At 47.0% G+C, this 18,891-nt stretch overlaps 1 protein-coding gene across 10 annotated transcripts in view; it reads left to right on the forward strand.

Annotated features, from left to right (window-relative positions):
• The window catches only part of KIAA1217, a 437,889-nt gene that overhangs the window by 276,365 nt on the left and 142,633 nt on the right, over nt 1-18,891 (forward strand). For 5 of the 10 annotated variants that reach the window (XM_084867746.1, XM_084867744.1, XM_084867750.1 and 2 more), the window contains exons 3-4: nt 1,797-1,877; nt 13,056-13,254. In XM_084867746.1, the coding sequence (XP_084723872.1) occupies nt 1,797-1,877; nt 13,056-13,254 (280 nt within the window). The remainder of the gene's footprint in view (nt 1-1,796; nt 1,878-13,055; nt 13,255-18,891) is intronic. The other 5 variants (XM_084867741.1, XM_084867748.1, XM_084867745.1 and 2 more) reach the window with 1 other exon arrangement.

The raw sequence follows: 18,891 nt of genomic DNA on the forward strand, positions 1-18,891 counted from the left end.
CTGGAGACCTGTCTTTGTGCTTTTTGTCTTTTGGATATGATCGCTTTTATTCAGATGTTCTTTTTGTCATGGATAGTTGTGACCTGATATGTGTGAGACTAGGTTACAAATAATATAAAATTATTCAGAAATACACATATACTATATGTTCATGTATACATTAATGGAATGGATCATGGATAGTATGTGATTCAATTAAGCTGATATTTAGAGGCTTCGTATATCTTAGTTATCCATATGGATATAGGCATCCCTCATTTTAGTGTGCTTTGCTTTATTACACTTCATAGATACTGTGTTTGTTTGTTTGTTGTTGTTGTTTTGTTTTTTTTGCAAATTGAAGGTTTGTGACAGACCTGTGATTTTTAGCACTTATGTTTTAGTGTTAAAGTACTTTCTAATTAAGGTATTACATTTTTTTAGACATAACATTATTGCACACAACATTGTATGAACATAACTTTTATATGCACTGAGAAACCAAAAAGTTTGTGTGACTCACTGTATTTCAATATTCGCTTTCCTGTGGTGGTCTGGACCACACCCGCAATACCTCCGAGGTGTGCCTGCACCTCAGTGCCTGTGCAGTGATATATGTATGACGTGAGCTGCCAAACCATGACACCTCATTGGCTAAGTGTTTTCCTTTTTAGTTGTGGCAGAATATACATGACATAAAACTTACCATCTTAACATCTTTAGGTGTCCACAGTTCATTGGGGTTAGGTACGCTTACATTGTTCTCCAGAACTCTTCCTATTTTGCTCTATTGAAACTATGCACATTAAACATGCCCTATCCCTCTCCACTCCCAGCTTCTGGCGTCATCCGTTCTGTTTTCTATCACTATGAATTGACTACTGTCGGTACCTCATTCAGTCTTTGTCTTTTTATGACTGCTTATTTCACTTCATGTTGTAACATGTGACTGGATTCCTTTTTAAGGAATTCCTTTTTAAGGATTTTCTTGAGGCTGAATAATACTCCATTATATGTATACTAGAGGCCTAATGCATGAAATCCATGCAAGGGTAGGCCTTCCTTCCCCCAGCAGCTGGCACCGCCTTCCCTCTGGCACCCGGGACCCCGGTTTCATCTGGAAGGTCGTCTGGTGTGATTAGCATGTTACCCTTTATACCACACTTTTTTATCCTCTCATCTGCTGAGTTGCTTCTACCTTTTGACTATTGTGAATAATGTTTAAAAACTGACATAATAAACATGGCAAGCTGGCAGCACACTCCAGAGCCAGGCAGGTTCAGGTGTCAGAATACGTCCCCTGAGTCCTAACGCTGACCTCTGTTCCTGGAAGTATTCACAGTGGGTCTGATCGTGAGAAAGTTGTCACAGAGCGCTGCCCCCGCAGGCCTGTCTTTGGGGAACCAGCTCCGTGGCCAGTGCCAATCAGGCCGGCAGGCTGGGGCTTGCCACTGGCCGGGCCTGCATTGGGCCTGATATTTCATTCTGGCTTTGGTCATCCCCCTGCAGCCTTGGGACAACCTCAGGCAATAGGCCAATCGTGTTCTGAAATGACAAGGTGAATTTATCAATAGATGGGCTTGTAGCAGAAATTTTAGGGAAAACTCATTGCCAGTCAAGCCTTTATCATTTCTCTTTAAAACCTTAAGATGGAACTGCCACCATTCTTTCTTTCGGTGTGGGAGGGGGGAAGGGGTTAACTGTGCTACATTTTCATCAGGAACAAATAGATGGTCCCTTTGGTCAACCTGTTCTTTTTCTCTCCATGTTTTCACCCTTTCTCTTTTCTATTTTTTTCTCTTTCTCCTGATACACAGGCCTTGCAGTGCATGCTGATCTCTCTCCAGGCAGAACTTGACATTCAAAGGTACTTGATGAAAATTGAATCATCTCAGCGAGTTAGTACTTTTCTTTTCTCTGCACTGAGTCGCATCTTACCTCCTGCCTATTACTCACCCGCGTGTGGCATTCTAATCCATGTGGGCCACTCTGCCGTGGGCCTGTACTCTGCCTGGCCTGCCCCGGGTGCTGATTTAAACCTTCAAAGCCAAATGCCTGCAGCATTCTGAAGTGTGCGTTTTAAAATTGTGGGTGTTATTATTGAAATGAACATTAATTGCATGCCTGCTTTGAAATATTTTGTTTATTTTCCACACGTTGAGCTGTGAATCAGCAGTAATGCAGCAGCAGGTCAGAGATCGGGGCGCCATCACCTGGAAAGCGGGCTCTCTAAGGAGACTCCACCCTCAACAGCTGCTCCGGGCGGCGCCGTCCTGGGAGGGAAGCAGAGACCTGCATCATTCTGAGTCTCAGAGCGCTCGAACTCTTCCTTTGCTCAGCTCCGGTACTTTCAATCTGGGGTCCAGCTCATGTTACTGACATACATTTTAATATTAAAAATGGCGGGAACAGACACGTTTATATAGAACTTACTGTGTACGAGGTACTTTACAAGCATTAACTTCTCACAACAACTCCATGGGGTAGGCACAGTCTGGCCCCCCTTTTACAAGGGAGGAAACTGAGGCACAGGTACGTTAAGTATCTTGCCCAAGGCCACAAAGCTCTGTCAGTAACAGAATTGGGATTTGACTCTAGGCCCTCTGACTTCATATTTTTTTCAACACATCACTTATTTCCTCCAAGTCCTCCATGTTCTCTGCTTCCTCCTAGGTGAGTTTAGTGTTCAAGCTGGAATGCAGCGGGAGAGTTCCCAATGCCTGGATCCCCGGCTTGGTATTGGGTCCCTGTGCCGACTTAGCACCTGGCCTCCCACATCCTTCTTGTCCCCCAAGCACGGGCTGTTACTTTATTGTCTCCTGAGCATCCACAAGGCAGAACCGTGTGGCCTGGACTGTGTGGCCTGAAACGCCCTGTGCTCAGGAAGGTCCCAGCAGCCCAACTGTGGTCAGACTTCAGGGACCATACTGACCCTTTTTCCTTCCCTTTTCTTAAAGCTCAGTCTCTCTGATTTTTATAGGTTAAGAAGCTCAAATTAGAAAGCTCAAAGAGGCATAGAAGTAAAAGTTGGGCTAAAAGAAATACAGAGCATCATTGTCTACCCCACGCCATCTCAGTTCGGATGGTTCGGTTGCCTTTTATTTTTTCCACGAGTCTTAATTGTTCTCACATTTCCATGACTCACGCAGACGAGACGCATCTTTACGATGGCCGCACACACCACGCACTCGTTGGAAACGCAGAGGGGGAACGAAGCCGTGGCGTGTTCTTTGCCTCGGGTGCACGGCCACGTAGTCTTCCTTTCTGTTATCAGGACGAGATTCGACGTGATGATGTGGGATTTTCCATTCGGTGTGAGAAATACACAGTGTGGGGTGCCCTTCGTTATTGTTTTCTCATGCTTAAAACAAATAAATTGTAAATGCTGACTCTTTACTTCTTGACGATAAATTTGACAGCAAACTTGGCAGTAAGTAATGAGGTATTAGAGAATTTTTTCAAGGTGGTTTTTTTTTTTTTTAAGCATTTACATACAAGTTACAATTAGCACCATGTATATTACTTTGCTAACACCTAGCATTTTAATTTTGTATTTATTGAAAGTATGTTAACTTACTTTCACATATACATTTATCAAATCGCTCTTGTGATTCCATAATATGTATGAGCAGACAAAAATGGTGGGAGTCGTTCCTAGCACTTGACCATGATGTAGACTTGGAGGAGGAGTGGGGTGAAAGTTAAGGGGGACACGGAAGGAGCTCCTCCTCCCTCCGGTAAAGGGGGAACTCTTAGAGCGGCTGCATGTGTCCGATTTTCTATTTTGAAGATGGAAGGAACGAACCACTTACCGACTTCACAAGACCATGAAAAAGGCAAGGTGAGCTCCGTGAGAGATTGGTTGGTATCCTCCCCTCTCACCTGGGACCCCACAGGCCCTGGGGCCCAGCGCCTGGAATTAAGTGACACCCAGCACCTCCTGCAGAGAGTGCTGTCACACCAGGGAGCTAAGTGTCAATTTATAGCTGACAAATTCCTGTGCACATTTGCAGTTACTGCTCACAACTATTCAAGTAAATATTATGATTCTTCTATAAAAGTGAGAACTAGAGTTCAAAATTAGGCCAGTGCATGTCAGTCTTGGTGTTTGCATTTGTGAGAATACTGTGAGCAAGAGTCAAATCTTCTCATTCTAAATCCTGCCTTCTTTTCATCTCTCCAAACGCTGGAATTCTTTCCTCTAGCAGGACTAGAGGGTTGAAAAGACCCTTCCCTGAGAAGCTAGTCAGAACTTTCACAAGGTGATTGTTCATTGTAAAACCCGTCCAGGGAAATGGGGAGGGCAGCTGGTGGTGGTGGCGGTGGTGGCGGTGGTGGCGGTGGTGGTGGTGGTGTGGTGTGTGTGTATGGGGTGGGGGGGGGCTGTTTGGAAATGTGAGTTGGAAAGTAACAGCGAACTCTACTCCCAAGATGTCTGGAGAGGGCCTGGCCACAAGCACTTGGTGGCCTCGGCGTGGTGGCCTTGGGCACCAAGTGTCCCCTCGGACAGCTCCCTGTGGCCTTCTTCATGTGGGGCTGGAGAGGACATCTTCAGCTCTGCCGCAACAGGCTGAGGGCGGTCACTTTGCCATCAGGGAGAATCTCTTTGGTTTTACAACAAGGCAGTTAATCTCTAGGGGCTTGGGGGCGCCACATCCTCTCCAAAAAGAACAAAGCCCAGGCTGCAGGGACGAGCTTAATGATGGCTTTTGTCAGGAGGCCTTCTAAGGTGCACATTTTGCACTATGTGTTCTGTTGGTTGTATTTGACTTGAGATTTCAAAGCCTGCAAGCAGGTCTCTTTCCTTTCATCGCTGTAATAACAGCAATCCTCACATGGCCACCTTTTATCCCGAAGCCTTTTAAGTGCATTCCTGGCTCTTGGACTGGCAGAGGCATCTGCTGCTTTGCTCCGGCCTCTCCCAGTGAGCACTGTGGGAGCCAAAGCCTGCAGAGCCGCTCCTTTGTTTATCATGCACACCTTCTTGTTTCAAAAATAAACAGAGAGATTGGCCATAAAGAGACTCTATCTAAGGTGGACAAACTAAAAATCAAGAGGCCCAGGAGACAAATCTGTGAAGGTAAACTGTGATTGGCTTGAGCATTAAATTTAGCTTCCGCCTTTCCAATGTACATGGCGTTTTATGCGCTTCTCATGGTAGGTCAAAGTAATGCTTATTACTCCTTCATGAGGCAAACTTATTTTCCTGTTTCAAATTCTGAAAGAAACGTGGTTTGCTCATGCCTTCACGAAAGGGATATTGGTGTATTGGCATAACAGGTCAGCAAGAAAATAGCAATATTCTTCATCAGGTCTTTTATTTTGTTCTTTCAAGAGGAAAACAGCACTAAATAATAAATGCAGGAAGGCGTGCCTGAAAGGGCTGGGGTGGATGTAAGGGTGAGTTAATGAGATTTGTATTTGAAATTGCTCTGGGTGTAACTTTCTAACTTGATGCTAAATGGAGATGATGGTGGGCTAGAACTTCTTTATGTTCTTTAAATAGCTTTATCTTATTATGGCTTTAGGGGAAAGTCAGAGAGCAGCCAAACTCATGGTGCTATTTCAGAAGCAAGTCTATGTCATGTTACAGGTAGGACACCAGGTGGGCAGGCAGCAGGCTGACATCTAATCCCAGAAGTGGAGAAGGCTGCATCCCCCATCTCCCCCCACTTCTGCCTGCCCGCCCCCCCCCCCCCCCCCAAGGGAGGATGCAGCCTTCCTTGAAGCAATAATGCTTATTGCTTCCTTAAAGCAATAAGCATTACTTTGACCTACCATGAGAAGCGCATAAAACGCCATGTACATTGGAAAGGCGGAAGCTAAATTTAATGCTCAAGCCAATCACAGTTTACCTTCACAGATTTGTCTTTCAACTATGAAGGGGTTGAAAATTTGAAACTATTCAAGGAATTATAGGAAAATTTTAAACTTTTTTCCTGGAGTCAAATATTTACGAGCCTTACCTTACCACAATGGTGTCTGAACTACAGAGGGGAGAGTTGTCTTTTTAAAAGGTTGATGTTATCTGCATGTCCAGAATTTATTTGACAGCTTTTGGCTCTTCCCTCTTAACTATGTCTTTTTTGAAATTGGAAGTCCATGCAATTCTAGATTCCTGCCACACTGTGGATGGCATGGAATGAAACTCTGTCTCTGTGCCCAGGGTTCCCCACATTTGTGCCCTCACATCAGGGGCCAGCTACAAGGAGGCTTCCTTTCCCCTGGGACTTAGTGGTGCACATGCCCAGGAGAAGACAGGGACAGCCAGAGCACCTTCAGGTCACCACAGACAGGAATTGAGAGGGCAGGGCGGGGCGAGGATGGGCTCCTGACTCCACTGTGGGGCAGGGCGGAGTTATCCTCCATTTTGTAACTGGACTCAGCCCAATCAGGGTTAGCCAAGGCAGTGACATCACCACCGACCGGAGTAAAACCCCTGAACTGGGCGAAATTTGCTCTCTGTTCCGCTATGCTGCCAGTGTGAGTGGGACAGAGCCCACGCTAGCATGGAAAAGGCTCTTTCCCTGGTGGTCCTTTGGGATCACGAAGTCTGGGCGTAACAGAATCCCCTGGCTTCTCAGTGCTCCCCTGTTCCATGCTTTTAACTTAGCCTGCCTGCTCAGTAATTCTCTGAATTACCAAAGCAATCTATTCTCATTTGGAGCTACAAGGAAAAATGTATATTACTCAGAACACCACCATATAGAGAAAACCAATGCTCATATTTGGTATTGTTTCCATTTCTTGTTATTTAAATAAAATCCTTAAAAAACACCTTGATTGTGACTGCATAGTATTCCATGGCATGTCCGTCCACGTTGTAATTTGTTAACCAGCCTTCTAACTTGTTTCTACATTTATTTGTTCTCTTAAAGATGCAATGTGTGAAGGTTTTCCCCTGCCACTCTAGAACAGGAAGTATGGCTTTTCTTAATTTTTACAATTCTAATTAAACTGGCTTGTCTTCCGCAATCATTGGAACTGGTATTTGCATCACGTTGGGTCATAAAGAAATCTTAGGGAGCACTAAATAAAACTAGGTAAGGCCTCTGAGCCTCTGATACTGGAGGGCCGCTCCAGGTTCATTTTCCTCAAGCCTTTGCTTTCTAAGCCGGCCTGCGGAGAGAGACCTCAGGGTGGCCTCTGAAGCAGAGAGACTCTGTTAGCCCTTTCCCCGGGGGACGACCTTGGAACACAAAGAATTGGCAGTTTTCCCAGGAACTTGGGGAGAAGCGTAGATGTTCCATAATTTTTGTTCGTTTGTTTGATGCTGACAACTACAGGGGCAAGATAAAATTAAGAGTATCTCAAAAAGATTAATCTGGCACAACTCGAAAGTGTAGCTGTGCTGTGTGGCGCCCCTTTAAATAATGAGCAAGCCTCCTTTCCAGCACAGGTGCCCTTGTCATCTGTTCCCTGGCATGTGTAGGAGGGGGCTTTGCATGGCAGCGTGGGAGGGGGGCTGGGGAGCCTACTTGGCTCACTTGGCTCCGTGCAGGGCCTGCCTCGCCGCCTGAATGCCCGTGGCCAGCTCCAGACGGGAAGGCAATGGGCAGTGACCGCTGGGCATCACCGCCCACCCAGAGTCCTGGCCTGATAGTGGAGCAGCCGGCCCGGGGAAGGAAACGTGGAAACAAAAGGCACAGCCGTACTTTGCTCAACTGCTGAATTGTCTGATTTTACTCCAGACCAAACATCTTTCTGTTTTCACAGGTGAAAATCGTGAAAAATGGCAGGGCGCTTTTTTAGTGGAAAGGCGGGAGGGAAGAGTTGAAATATTACCCTTGTAGAAACAGGGTGTGAGCTGAGTTTATCAAGGATAATTTATCAGAATAAATCTTGAAGAAAATGCTTCCCATTTATCCAAGCTGGGGAAGGGAACTCATCAAATTGATGATGGGAAGGATTGTGAGGACTCAGCTACACACAGTGGGATGTGGGCTTTTAGGCGGGGGTTTGTGTAGACACGTCCTCACAGTGGTAGGCCCAGGAGTGCCCGGTTACCAGTCAGCCTGGCGCGTGCCCACAGGTTGCTTGCATGAAGCGCCCAGGAATACCCTCAGCACTCAGCTTATGTGTTTACCAGAAGCAGGACGCCTTAGTGCTTGCACCAGGTTTTCTATGAAACACAAAAGCTGACTTCTCCTCTAAGTCTCTAATGCCAGGCCTACCCCAGAGTTTTATAATTGTGCTGTGGCTCAGTACGACTCTCTCTTACAGTGGTCTTGCTCCCACACCCATCTGCCGTATTCTAGAGCTGCGGATGTCATCAGTCTGTTCCCTGGTGGGCCGTCACCTGAGATCGGCACTGAGGAGACATCGGCACTGAGGAGACATGGGCTCCGGTTGCGTTTTTCTGGCCGCCCGCCATAGATGTGTGGGAAGCAGCCAAAGAGCCACGTGGAGACTGGGGCCAGGCCTGCTGCTCCAGAAGCGTGTGAGCACGGCAGGTGGCCGGCCTGAAGGGAGGGCCTCTCAGCTGGTCCAGCTCCCTGGGCTGGGCTTCTGTAAGGTGGTGGGGACAGGGAGGCAGGTTGGAGGCCTGGGATGGCTTCTGAGAGCTCTTTGTCTTTCTTCCCATCCCCAGACCCAAACCCAGCAGAGGCCTTAGACTTGGAAAACAAGGGAAGGCCAAGAAGGGACGAAAGTGCCTGCTCTGTGGTTCTAGAGAAGACTCTGTATGCAACGTTAGAAGCTTAAACCTTCCATCGTGACAATTTGTTTGTCCTCCCAGGGCTAAAGGGCTGTGGAGCAGGAATGGTGGAGAAACCTACAGTCTGGGATGACCCATTGTTGGTTAACTTCTAGCGTTCTGCTCCTTGGATCCTTTCATCAGAGAGCCAAATAACTAGGAAGTTCTCTTAGTTCACCTCAGAATGTTGACTAGGATTGAGCTGAAAGCTTCACAAGTGCAAGCAATGGGGCGAAAGAGTCTGAATGTCTGACTAAATTAGCCGTGTGAGTTAATGAGTGTTGGGATAATGAGTCATCCCGAATACATTTCCATGGGGGACGCTTCATTATATTTCCTAATACTCTGTGGCAAATTGGGCATTAATTAGGATAAAGTGAAACTTTGGTAAGGCGATGTTGATTTTTCCTCTCTAAATATAATCTCAAGTGAGTGGGCTCACCAGACACCTCACTGCTCCCCAGTTAACACATTACATAAAGCTATGTTTGCAGGTTTCATTTTCTGGACCTCAGTATTTCAATTTAGAGTTTGAAAGGTGTGGAAAATGGAAATGAAAAAAAAAAACAAAAACAACACACACCATCAATGCTTCTAGCTCTTTCTTCAATACTGCAAAGAATAAGAATAAATTTGATCTAGCATAGCATAATGCTCATGGTGAGCAATCCAGCAAATACTTGTTCATTATATGATAATAAAAATGCAAGGATGGCAGTCCTTTAAAAAGTAGTGTTGTGCAACTCTGTTGCATGCACTTGAAACAAATTCAGAAACTAGATCCTAGCGCTAGCTAGCTGCATATTTCTTTCTAACATAATATGTTTTTATTGATTTTTAGGTAGAGAGGAAGGGAGAGAGAGATAGAAACATCAATGAGAGAAACATACCAAATTGACTGCCTCCTACACACCCCCTACTGGGGATCGTGCCCTGACCAGAAATTGAACCTGGGACCTATTGGTCCATGTGATGACACTCAACCCACTGGGCCACACCAGTGGGGCACTCACTGCGTATTTCTATAGAGCAAGAGCTATAGAGTAAACAATTGGAAGAAAAATCTCAGTAAACAAAAGTTTTCTGAGTGACACTATTTCTTCTTCGGGTGGTGTATATCTTTGAGTTAGGAAATTTTAGTCCTGAAAGGACTAACTTCCAATGAATTCAACTTTGCCTTACAGATGAGAACAGTGACTTAGTGAGGTTATACCGTATTTTCCGGCGTATAAGACGACCCCCTAAGTTTACAGTTAAAACATAGGTTTAGGCCTATATTCGCTGCATAAGACTACCCCCCACTTCCGAGGCAACACCAGTTCTTTTTTTAATAGACCGCCTCTCTGACTCTGGCCAATCTGAGCAGGCTTTTTACTAGAACACAGTGTACATGTTCTGTACCCGAAGCTACACTGTATTCTAGTAAAAAGCCTGCTCAGATTGGCCAGAGTCAGAGAGGCGGTCTATTAAAAAAAGAACTGGTGTTGCCTCGGAAGTGGGGGGTAGTCTTATGCAGCGAATATAGGCCTAAACCTATGTTTTAACTGTAAACTTAGGGGGTCGTCTTATACGCCGGAAAAATATGGTATGTTGTTCAGTTTTTGTAGAAACAGAACTAGAGCCAACATCTTTAGACTCCGGGTTAAATGTCAGCTCTGGAAGTCTACAGATATGATCCCAGTTCCCACACTTGCTAGAAATTCAGGCTTCAACTCTAGTTTTCTCAATGAAGTTAGGTTAGGCAAGAACAGGTGACCATGGCTTGGTCCTGGCAGCTGAGTTGGGGCTGGGTGTGGTATGCATATACTTTTATTGTTCAAACCAGCATATGTTTGAGAGGGAAAGGGGTTACTACTAATGGGTATTTAGAACAACAGGTGCAAAGCAGAGCTGTGTGGGGAAGCTGCAGTGTGCTTACTCTATGTACGAAACACTGGGCGTCAGGGGCTTGTTCATGTGGGCAGAGAAGTAGTCCTTAGAGAAGGGAACATGGGTTAGAGGCAGGAACCCTTTGAAACAGGGCTGTCAACAACAGAAGTGGAACTTTTCAATATATTCAGCATTACTGGAGAGTCTGTGGGAGGCGTCATCCCGCCATGAGGTTGCCTGTGGAAAAGACAACCTGGGACTCGACTGCTATTGGCTGAAGTGCCTCTGTTAGCTCACTTGGGAGAGCAGAGAGATACCTGCTCCCAGGCCTCAGAGTGCGCACGGTGGGGGAAGTTTGGCCTCCCCACCTTCTCCTCTTGTGGGCCCCTTGAGGATGTGAGAAGGCGAGCCTGCGACCTCGCTCAGGGCACCCCTTAGCACTTCCTCCCCCACGTTCTTCCCCCTCACCCAGCCTACCCTTTGATGTCCGCAGCTTTCCCCCCAAACCCGCTCTGCACTTACAGTGACACACCTCTGACTTCTTCTTGTCCAGCTGTTACCTGTATATTGTCCTTGGCCCCAAACTATCACTTAAATGCATCATGAGCTCAAGAGCCATTCACGACACTTCTAGCCCTTGACGCCTAACCCTGTGCTGAGTAGTGAGTCCCTGCTCCAAATGCTTTTTGCCTTTTCAAAAATCACAGGGCATTTGACACTGAAGTCAGCCATTTCCATTTTCCCTTCTCTGCACTAAGTGATGTCTCAGCAGTGAGCTGCCATCAGAGAGGAGGTACCGTGTGAGGAGATTACCAATATGCAAGACAGTTTTCAGTGAGAAAGTGAATGACATAGAACGAGAGAAGGAGTTTATATTTGGAACTGAGTGGCTGTGTACAGGAAGTTAAAAATAAAGATTTAGCCCTTACATCTTTATTTTTATACATACTACTACCATGAGGACCCTGAAAGAGAAGTGAAACTTAATTCTGATGTTCTTCAAGGATCGTTGCCTCTTGCAATGGAAAATGACAACTCGTGGATGTCTCCCCGAGGCTGCGAGGTGACCAAATGGCAGAGGCCGTACAGGAAGCCATGCTGCACCAAGTCGGACATCCCTCTCACAATCCAGGACTTCTGGCTCCCAACTGCTCACCTGCCTGCCTTCCTGATTGCCCCTAACCACTTCTGCCTACCAGCCAGCCAGATCACCCCCTAACCACTCCCTGCCAGCCTGATTTGCTCCCCTGCCAGCCTGTTTGCCCCTAAGTGCCCTCCCCTACAGGCCTGGTTACCCCCAACCTCCCTCCCCTACAGGCCTGATCTCAACCCCAACTGCCCTCCTCTGCCACCCAATTTGGTTCTGATTGATCAGTTTCTATGCCAGTCAGCATCTCTGGGCCTGTCAATGGGGCCTGATCAGAAAGGTGGGGCTGATCAGAAGCCCCAGTGGAGGCCTGGAGAGAATTGGAGGCACAGCTGCTGACCAGGCATGGAAAGAAAGAGAGAGACAGAGAGAGAGAGAGGGATAGAGGCAAGTGCTGATCAACAGCTGCCACAGAGGCTTCAGATCAGACTTTGCTTCTCTCTTCAGGCCTCCATCCTGGCCTGATTTGCAGCTCCCTCAGGAGTCTGTGCTGGGTCACTGTGCCTGCAGCCATAGCAGTCAGTTCTGGGTTGCCATAGTGACCCAGCACTGACTGCAGAACTGACCTCCAGTTGGTCAAGTTGTGGATGTGACAGACCCAGGGTTTTTATATATTAGGATACTTCTGCTGATTGGTTAAGTAATAAACAAAGCTAGACATAATCTTATTTATTGGATTTGTGCCTCAAAAGAAAAATTCAACTGTGATATAAATCTCCCTCTCACAATCTTAGGTTATTGATTTTGGAAATGGTCTTGACATAAGGACAGGCTGTGTTCAGTGTACTCTGGGGTAAATGCATCATCCATTTAAGTATGCAGTCATCACCCTCTAATGACATGGATGTGTTCTGAGACATGTGTCATTAGGCAGTTCTGTCCTTTTATGAATATCATAGAGTGCACTCACACAAACCTGGATAGTGTAGCCTCCTACAACACTACGCTGTCATGTATGAAGTCCATCATTGACCAAAATGTTATTATAGGGCATGTGGCAGTAAAGAAGTATACACAGTTCCACGTGTTATGACAACAACTGGCAAAATTGAGTTGATATGCTATCATTCTTTCCTAAGATGTGGCTTGTCCTCAACTCCTTGTCCAAAATGGAATTTGTAAGGTGGATGTTCACTGATAAAAATCTCAATGGGATGCTGAGGGGCAACATGTTTTTCTCAGTAACTTTTACAACTGGAACGTTGACCCTCTAGGTCTCTAGTCCTATCCAATCTTTCTGATGGACTTCCTCCTCTTCTATGTTGCTTTTGTATAATAGATTGAAGGCCTTGATAGCAGTGAACATATGTTTAGTATAACTAGTAATAGTTTACTTTCCCACTTTCTTTCAAATGCCTTTTGTAGACAAGAAGCCCCAAGCTGTCTCACAGTCCTCAGCCTCCCAGCCTGGGCGACCCGGTGGAGCATTTATCCGAGACTTCCGGTGACTCTCTGGAAGCCATGTCTGAGAGCGAAGCCCCAAGTCCTTTCTCCAGAGGCAGCCGAACCAGAGCGAGCCTTCCCGTGGTGAGATCGACCAACCAGACGAAAGAAAGATCTCTGGGTGAGCCTCAAATAGCAGTTTCTGATGTCTCGTTACTACGGCGTGTGTCTCGTTTTTATACTTCTGAACACATACTCCTGCGATGGAATGTTAATGTGATCTCAATTTGTAAAAACACGAGTCCTGAGAAACTTCACTGGTTGAACACCATGCGTGAAGATGTGCCTGCTGGGAAGCAGCGAGTCTAAGATGTCTTTGGGAATGGGCACATTTAGACCCGGCTGCTTAGCCACTGGAGCCAACACGCGAGCAGTACTTGCCAGTGTCCCTGGTACAGGGAACAGCGGGGCACGGATTGCAGAATGAGCTCTGTTTCTCAGGAACCTCCCTCCTGTCTCAGAAGCCTGGAGAGTTGAGGTCTGGGAGGTGGGTTTGCACCAGCCCCACGCTACTGTCTGGCAGTCCAGAGGAAGGTGTGAATGGCTCCAGGAAAAAGAGATGCATTGTGGCCAAAATTCCCCTGACTGTTTGTGACAGCAGTAAGCTCGGAGCTGTTCATCCCACCGCCAGACGAAAGGATGGAGGGGCTTGGCACACATGTGGCAAAGCTTTTCCTCCCAAGAAAAATAGGAGGTTTCTCTCTTTCTGCCTTACCACTGATGGTAAATTGATATTGGACATTTCACCTCCTAGCGTGCTCCGCTATTTTTATTTTTATTTTTTCTGGCCCTTTAACAAAATTTCAGGTATGAGAACTTAGACCTCTTTGCCAGTCGTGCTGGTGTTTCATATGCTTAACTTGCTATTTCAAGTTTTCCACTAGGTACCTGTGTTTGCAGACAGATGGGGATCAGGGGAAAGAGAGGACAGGAACTGGTTCACTAGAAAAAAGCTTCAGGGTTTGACCCCTAGAATTTAGCATGAGACAGCTAAATTCTATGTAAAACCTAGCAAATGCTTTGCATGAAGAAAAAAAGAGAAGAAAAATGTGAGGAAGTACCCAGAATTTGTTCCTCACCTGCAGATGATGAGAGCAGACTGGGTTCAGACATTGTCCTAGCTGTCCAAAAAAGACCAAAACAAAACAAAACAACAACAACAATAACAAAACACCATTATTGTTTGCATTATTAATATTAATTTTAACATTAAATTTGTATACTTCATTTTAGCTTATAATCCAGGTTCCTCATTTCACAAATAAGAGAGAAAACGCACACAGAAAAATCTGCATTTGAAAACATTTTTGGAGGTTACATAGTTAATTAAATGGCAGAGGCAGTTAGCCAGGCTTCCTGCAGCCTTTTACAAATGAAAGCGAGGGACCTGAAGGGTGAGATACACCCAAGGAGCTTAGTGGGCCAGGGCAGTGTCAGGATGACACAGGCTTTCACATGGTACCAGGCTCGGGCTTTCCAGCTGGATCATGGAGCATCGTGCTCTCTTAAACCCTTCCAGCTTGAGGCAAGAGCACCAGGAACCAGCTGAGCAGTGGAATTTCTCCTTTGTGATCTGCAGGAAATGAGGGAGGTTCAATTCTCTGTACAGACAGCCTGTGCTTTGCAAAATAAAACGAAGATAAGGATAAATGCGTCTGTGCCTTCCCCATACCTGGGGAACATTGAGCCTGTTGGATAATGGACCCTTTGTCTTGGCTGCCAAGCGCGTTGGCAGTGCAGGTGGATAGATACCAGCTTCAGGAAGCAAGCCTCCGGGCGGGCGGAGGGCCTGCAGGAGCCTGGCGGCCTTGCCCTTGGGTAGGGGTGTCGAACTCAATCAGAGAAGAGGCCAAAATCTAAAATCCAGCCTAAATCGCGGGCCGAATGGTTTACTGAACAGTCATAAACTGACAATGTCATAAACTGACAGCGGAGTGCAGTGATGACAGCGCGGTGCGGGCCACATTGCAAGGCCTGGCGGGCTGGATTTGGCCCGCGGGCCTTGTATTTGACACATGTGCCCTAGGGAGTGCTGAGGGGGGCTGATGTTCCCTCTTGCCCTTCTGCAAAAGGCTGAGATGTACTCTGAGCCCACCTTGCTGTAAAGTTCCTGCAAGGGCAGAGTCACAGCTGATTAAAAATGCATCTGAGATGTTTATTCTTCCAGCTCTGAGGGGCTTTAGGCCTGCGATTTTCACAACTCCTGGATAGAAATGGAGGAAGGCAGTGAGAGGAGAGGAATGAGAAGTTTGCCCAAGCAAAGGGAACTGTGGTTCCAGAAAATGAACTGACACCGGGCCAGTGGGGTGGACGCTGCCCTGGTCACCTCTCGGTGGCCTGTTTGGGAATGCCCTCCCGGCCGCACCTGGCCTTGTGGAGCCATCCAGTTGAGCCTGGATGGGAAGTAAACAGGAAAGTGAGTCAGAGAGAGTCTAAACACAGTCTCCCTGCCAGGGGCCTTGTTCAGCTTTATGTTCAGGAAACCCCGTGTGCCTGGCTTTCTTTAACGCTCAGACACGGGCTCCTGGGAAGGGCAGGAGCAGCTGGTGTCTCCCGACCTCTGATGATTCCAGGTGTGGGATCCCTTATCACGTCCGCGTGGTTCAGGGTTCCTCTTCAGGGTTCCGTGTCCTGGAGAAGGTTGACACACAAATGAAGGGAGACTGGAAAAGAGTTAATTTGGGAAAATGGGGGGGCCAGGTGGGAGTCCACCTCTAGGGGGAGGACTGCCCAGTGCTCTGGCCTTTGCCATCCCTTTTATTGAGGCTCTGAGATACACCCACATCCCTTAGGCAGGAAATTCCAACAATAGAAAATCAGCAAGAATTTACATGATTAACAGGTGAAAGTTGCTTCAACTACCACTGTCTCAACTAAACAATGAGTTAATAGCTCGGACCATGCAGAGCCATTAAGGTTGACCAGCCTTCCGGATTCCCTTGTCACATCTAACCACCAGTGACAATGTTCGGTTTCTGGCATCCAGGTCTCAGAGGCCGAGGACGGATACTGAGCTGGGACCTCCAGAAACCCACCGTTGGTGCCATTCGGACACCCGGTATCTTTTCGGATCTGTACATTGCCGTTTTACCTTAATGCACAGAATTTTACAACCTCTCCCAAAGCCTTGTTGACTCTGCCTTTAAATTTTTCATAGTTTGTTCATCATGGATTTTTGCATGAATTTTGATGTTTAAAACATCACGTTACCTTAGGACTGATCTTGATTACTCTTTGGGGCCTCCTTGTGTTTTGCACCTGTGGAGAGTGCCTCGCTCTCCTCGCTCCAGTGGCTGCCCCTCGGGTCACCCGGGAACACCGCATCCCATTGCCGTGGCCTCAGAGCCACAGAGCCCGGGAGGAGGCTGAGTCAAGTCCCATTCCTAGGCTGCTCTTTTGCACATGCGCAGTGTGTCCCTGGGGCAGCACAGGGGGAGACCTGGGGACCTTGAGGGCGGAGCCATACTGGGCAGATAGATCCTCAGTTCACTCTGGCTCCCTGGGGGGAGGAAACTTCCCCTCACTAAAGCAGCCTGTGCTCAGAGATAAACCTGCCTGCTTAATCATTTTCCCACTTGGCTGATTCCCCCTTTCCGTTACTTGAGAGTATTTAGGGGAGGGGAGGAGCGAGGGAGGCAGGGTGCATGCCACAGAGGCTTTAAGCAGACGTGGAGGAGAGAGAAGGGACAGAGAGAGACCTTAGCCATCGCTGGGGTCTGTTTCCATATTCTCCCTGGGATGCGTCGTCCTGCAGGCAAGATGTCAGCTCCGCTTTGGGAGGGGCGCCGAGGGACTGCAGGCAGGACACAGGTCCTTTCTGATGCTGAGGGCAAGCTGGTCATTCATAGCGACTGACCGAGCAGGAAAGTAAAGGAAGCATTGTGCTCAGCGACTCTGATTTATAACCTGAGCAGGGTTCTGGGATGGGCACCTGTAAATCTCCTCTCCACTTCTGCAGGGCGCCGGGTTCCCTGCCCGCTGTACCACCCATTGGAGCCCAACCGAAATGCTTCTCTGGGGCATTTTCACCATTTCTCCCCCCAACCCCCTCTCTCTAGGGAAAATGGAGGAGAGGAGGAGAAAGGAAGTCTACAAAAGAAAGTAAAAACTGCTTTGCAGTTGAATTTGGTTTCAGGAATAATTTCCATGAAAAGCTGCCCCGCGGACATTGGGTCTGGGTCTCAGGAATGGGATCTCCGCTGCCTTTTGATCACCGCTGGCTTACAGATGCCGGTCTGCAATGTGACCGTGGGCAGGGCCCTGTCTGGCCGCCCCGCAGCCAGCCGTGGGGAGAGGGCAGCCGCCAGGCATCCCCACCCCTCTGTGCGCACTCAGCAATTTGAAAGTAAAACTCATGTGGAAACGAGGAGAGCAGCGGCACCTCCTGCTCTCTGGGGCCAGATGCCTGTGTTGGCCGTATCCTGAACAGTTCGCTTGTCTTTTTCTTCTTCTGCAACGGGTCTTTTTGGAGGAGACCTATTGAACAGTTTTTTTTTTCTTTTATGGATTGTGGTTTTGGTGTTATGTCAAAGAACATCACAAAGGTCAAGGTCCTCACTGATATCACATTTTTCCCTGGAAGTTTTATATTTATTAGTATGTATTGTGCATTTAAGTCCATGATCTGTTTTGCGTTAATTTTTTTCACGTGTGACCCTTACCAGCTTGCCAGCCAGACAGGTTACTGTTTCTGTAACAAATTGTCTCTTGAACCCTCAGACTCAACAAGCAGGAATGATTTTAAATGGCTCGAGAAAATTTCAGACTAATTTGGGAGAGGTTTTTTTCCCCACACATGAGAATTGTTGAGTATCTATGTGGTTGTTCTTTTATTCCAACATGGTAACAGTGATGGTGACCACTCCTCGGGAGGGGGGGGGGGGATGTGTCAATTTAAGGAACAGAGGGTCCGAGTTGCCAGAATTTTCCCTCCTGCGCATAAGAGTAGGTAGGAAGTTAGGGCAAAGGAATGAGGAAACCTCCATCTACCATGTGGGAAGCCAAGAAGGGTGGTGAGAGAGAGAGAGCAGGGCAGGGCAGGGCGAGGCGAACTCCTGACTGGAACCCTGACTCCACTGTCCGGCAGGGCGGAGCTATTCTCCATTTTGTGTAACTGGACCCTAGCCTTCACCCAACCAATCAGGGTCAGCCAGAGCAGTGACATCACCACCCATATAAAACCCCTGGACTTGTTGAAGTTCGAGCTCTCCTCGGCCATGCTGTCGGCATGAGTGGGACAGAGCCCATGTTAACATGGAAGAGGCTCTCTTGTTTATTGCATCGGACTCGGCTCCCTGCTGGTCCTTGGGGATCACGGAATCTCACAGAATCTTGATACAACAATGAGCAAAGACTGTGGGACTCGGGTTATTTATGTGTATATGTGATCCCTTGCATAGTTAAAATAGAAATAAATTTCAGATGAATGGAAAGTCGTGTTGATCTAGAGAATAAGTGAAACTTTATGAAATTTTTTTCTAAGTGCAAGTAATGATTGAAATGTAATATTATAAAAACAAACATTTAAGGAAGAGGGTTTCATAGCAGGTCAATAGGTTTGGGGCACATTCCTGACTTTTTTAGAGTGCTATCAAAGAAAAGGTCTAAGTATTTTCTCTAGTATGGAACTAAGTAGATGGGGTAGGTCAGTGGTTGGCAAGCTCATTAGTCAACAGAGCCAAATATCAACAGTACAACGATTGACATTTCTTTTGAGAGCCAAAATTTTTAAACTTAAACTTCTTCTAATGCCACTTCT

The sequence above is a fragment of the Pipistrellus hanaki genome (genome assembly GCF_964339955.1).
Source record: "Pipistrellus hanaki genome assembly, chromosome: 1".
NCBI lineage: Eukaryota > Metazoa > Chordata > Mammalia > Chiroptera > Vespertilionidae > Pipistrellus > Pipistrellus hanaki.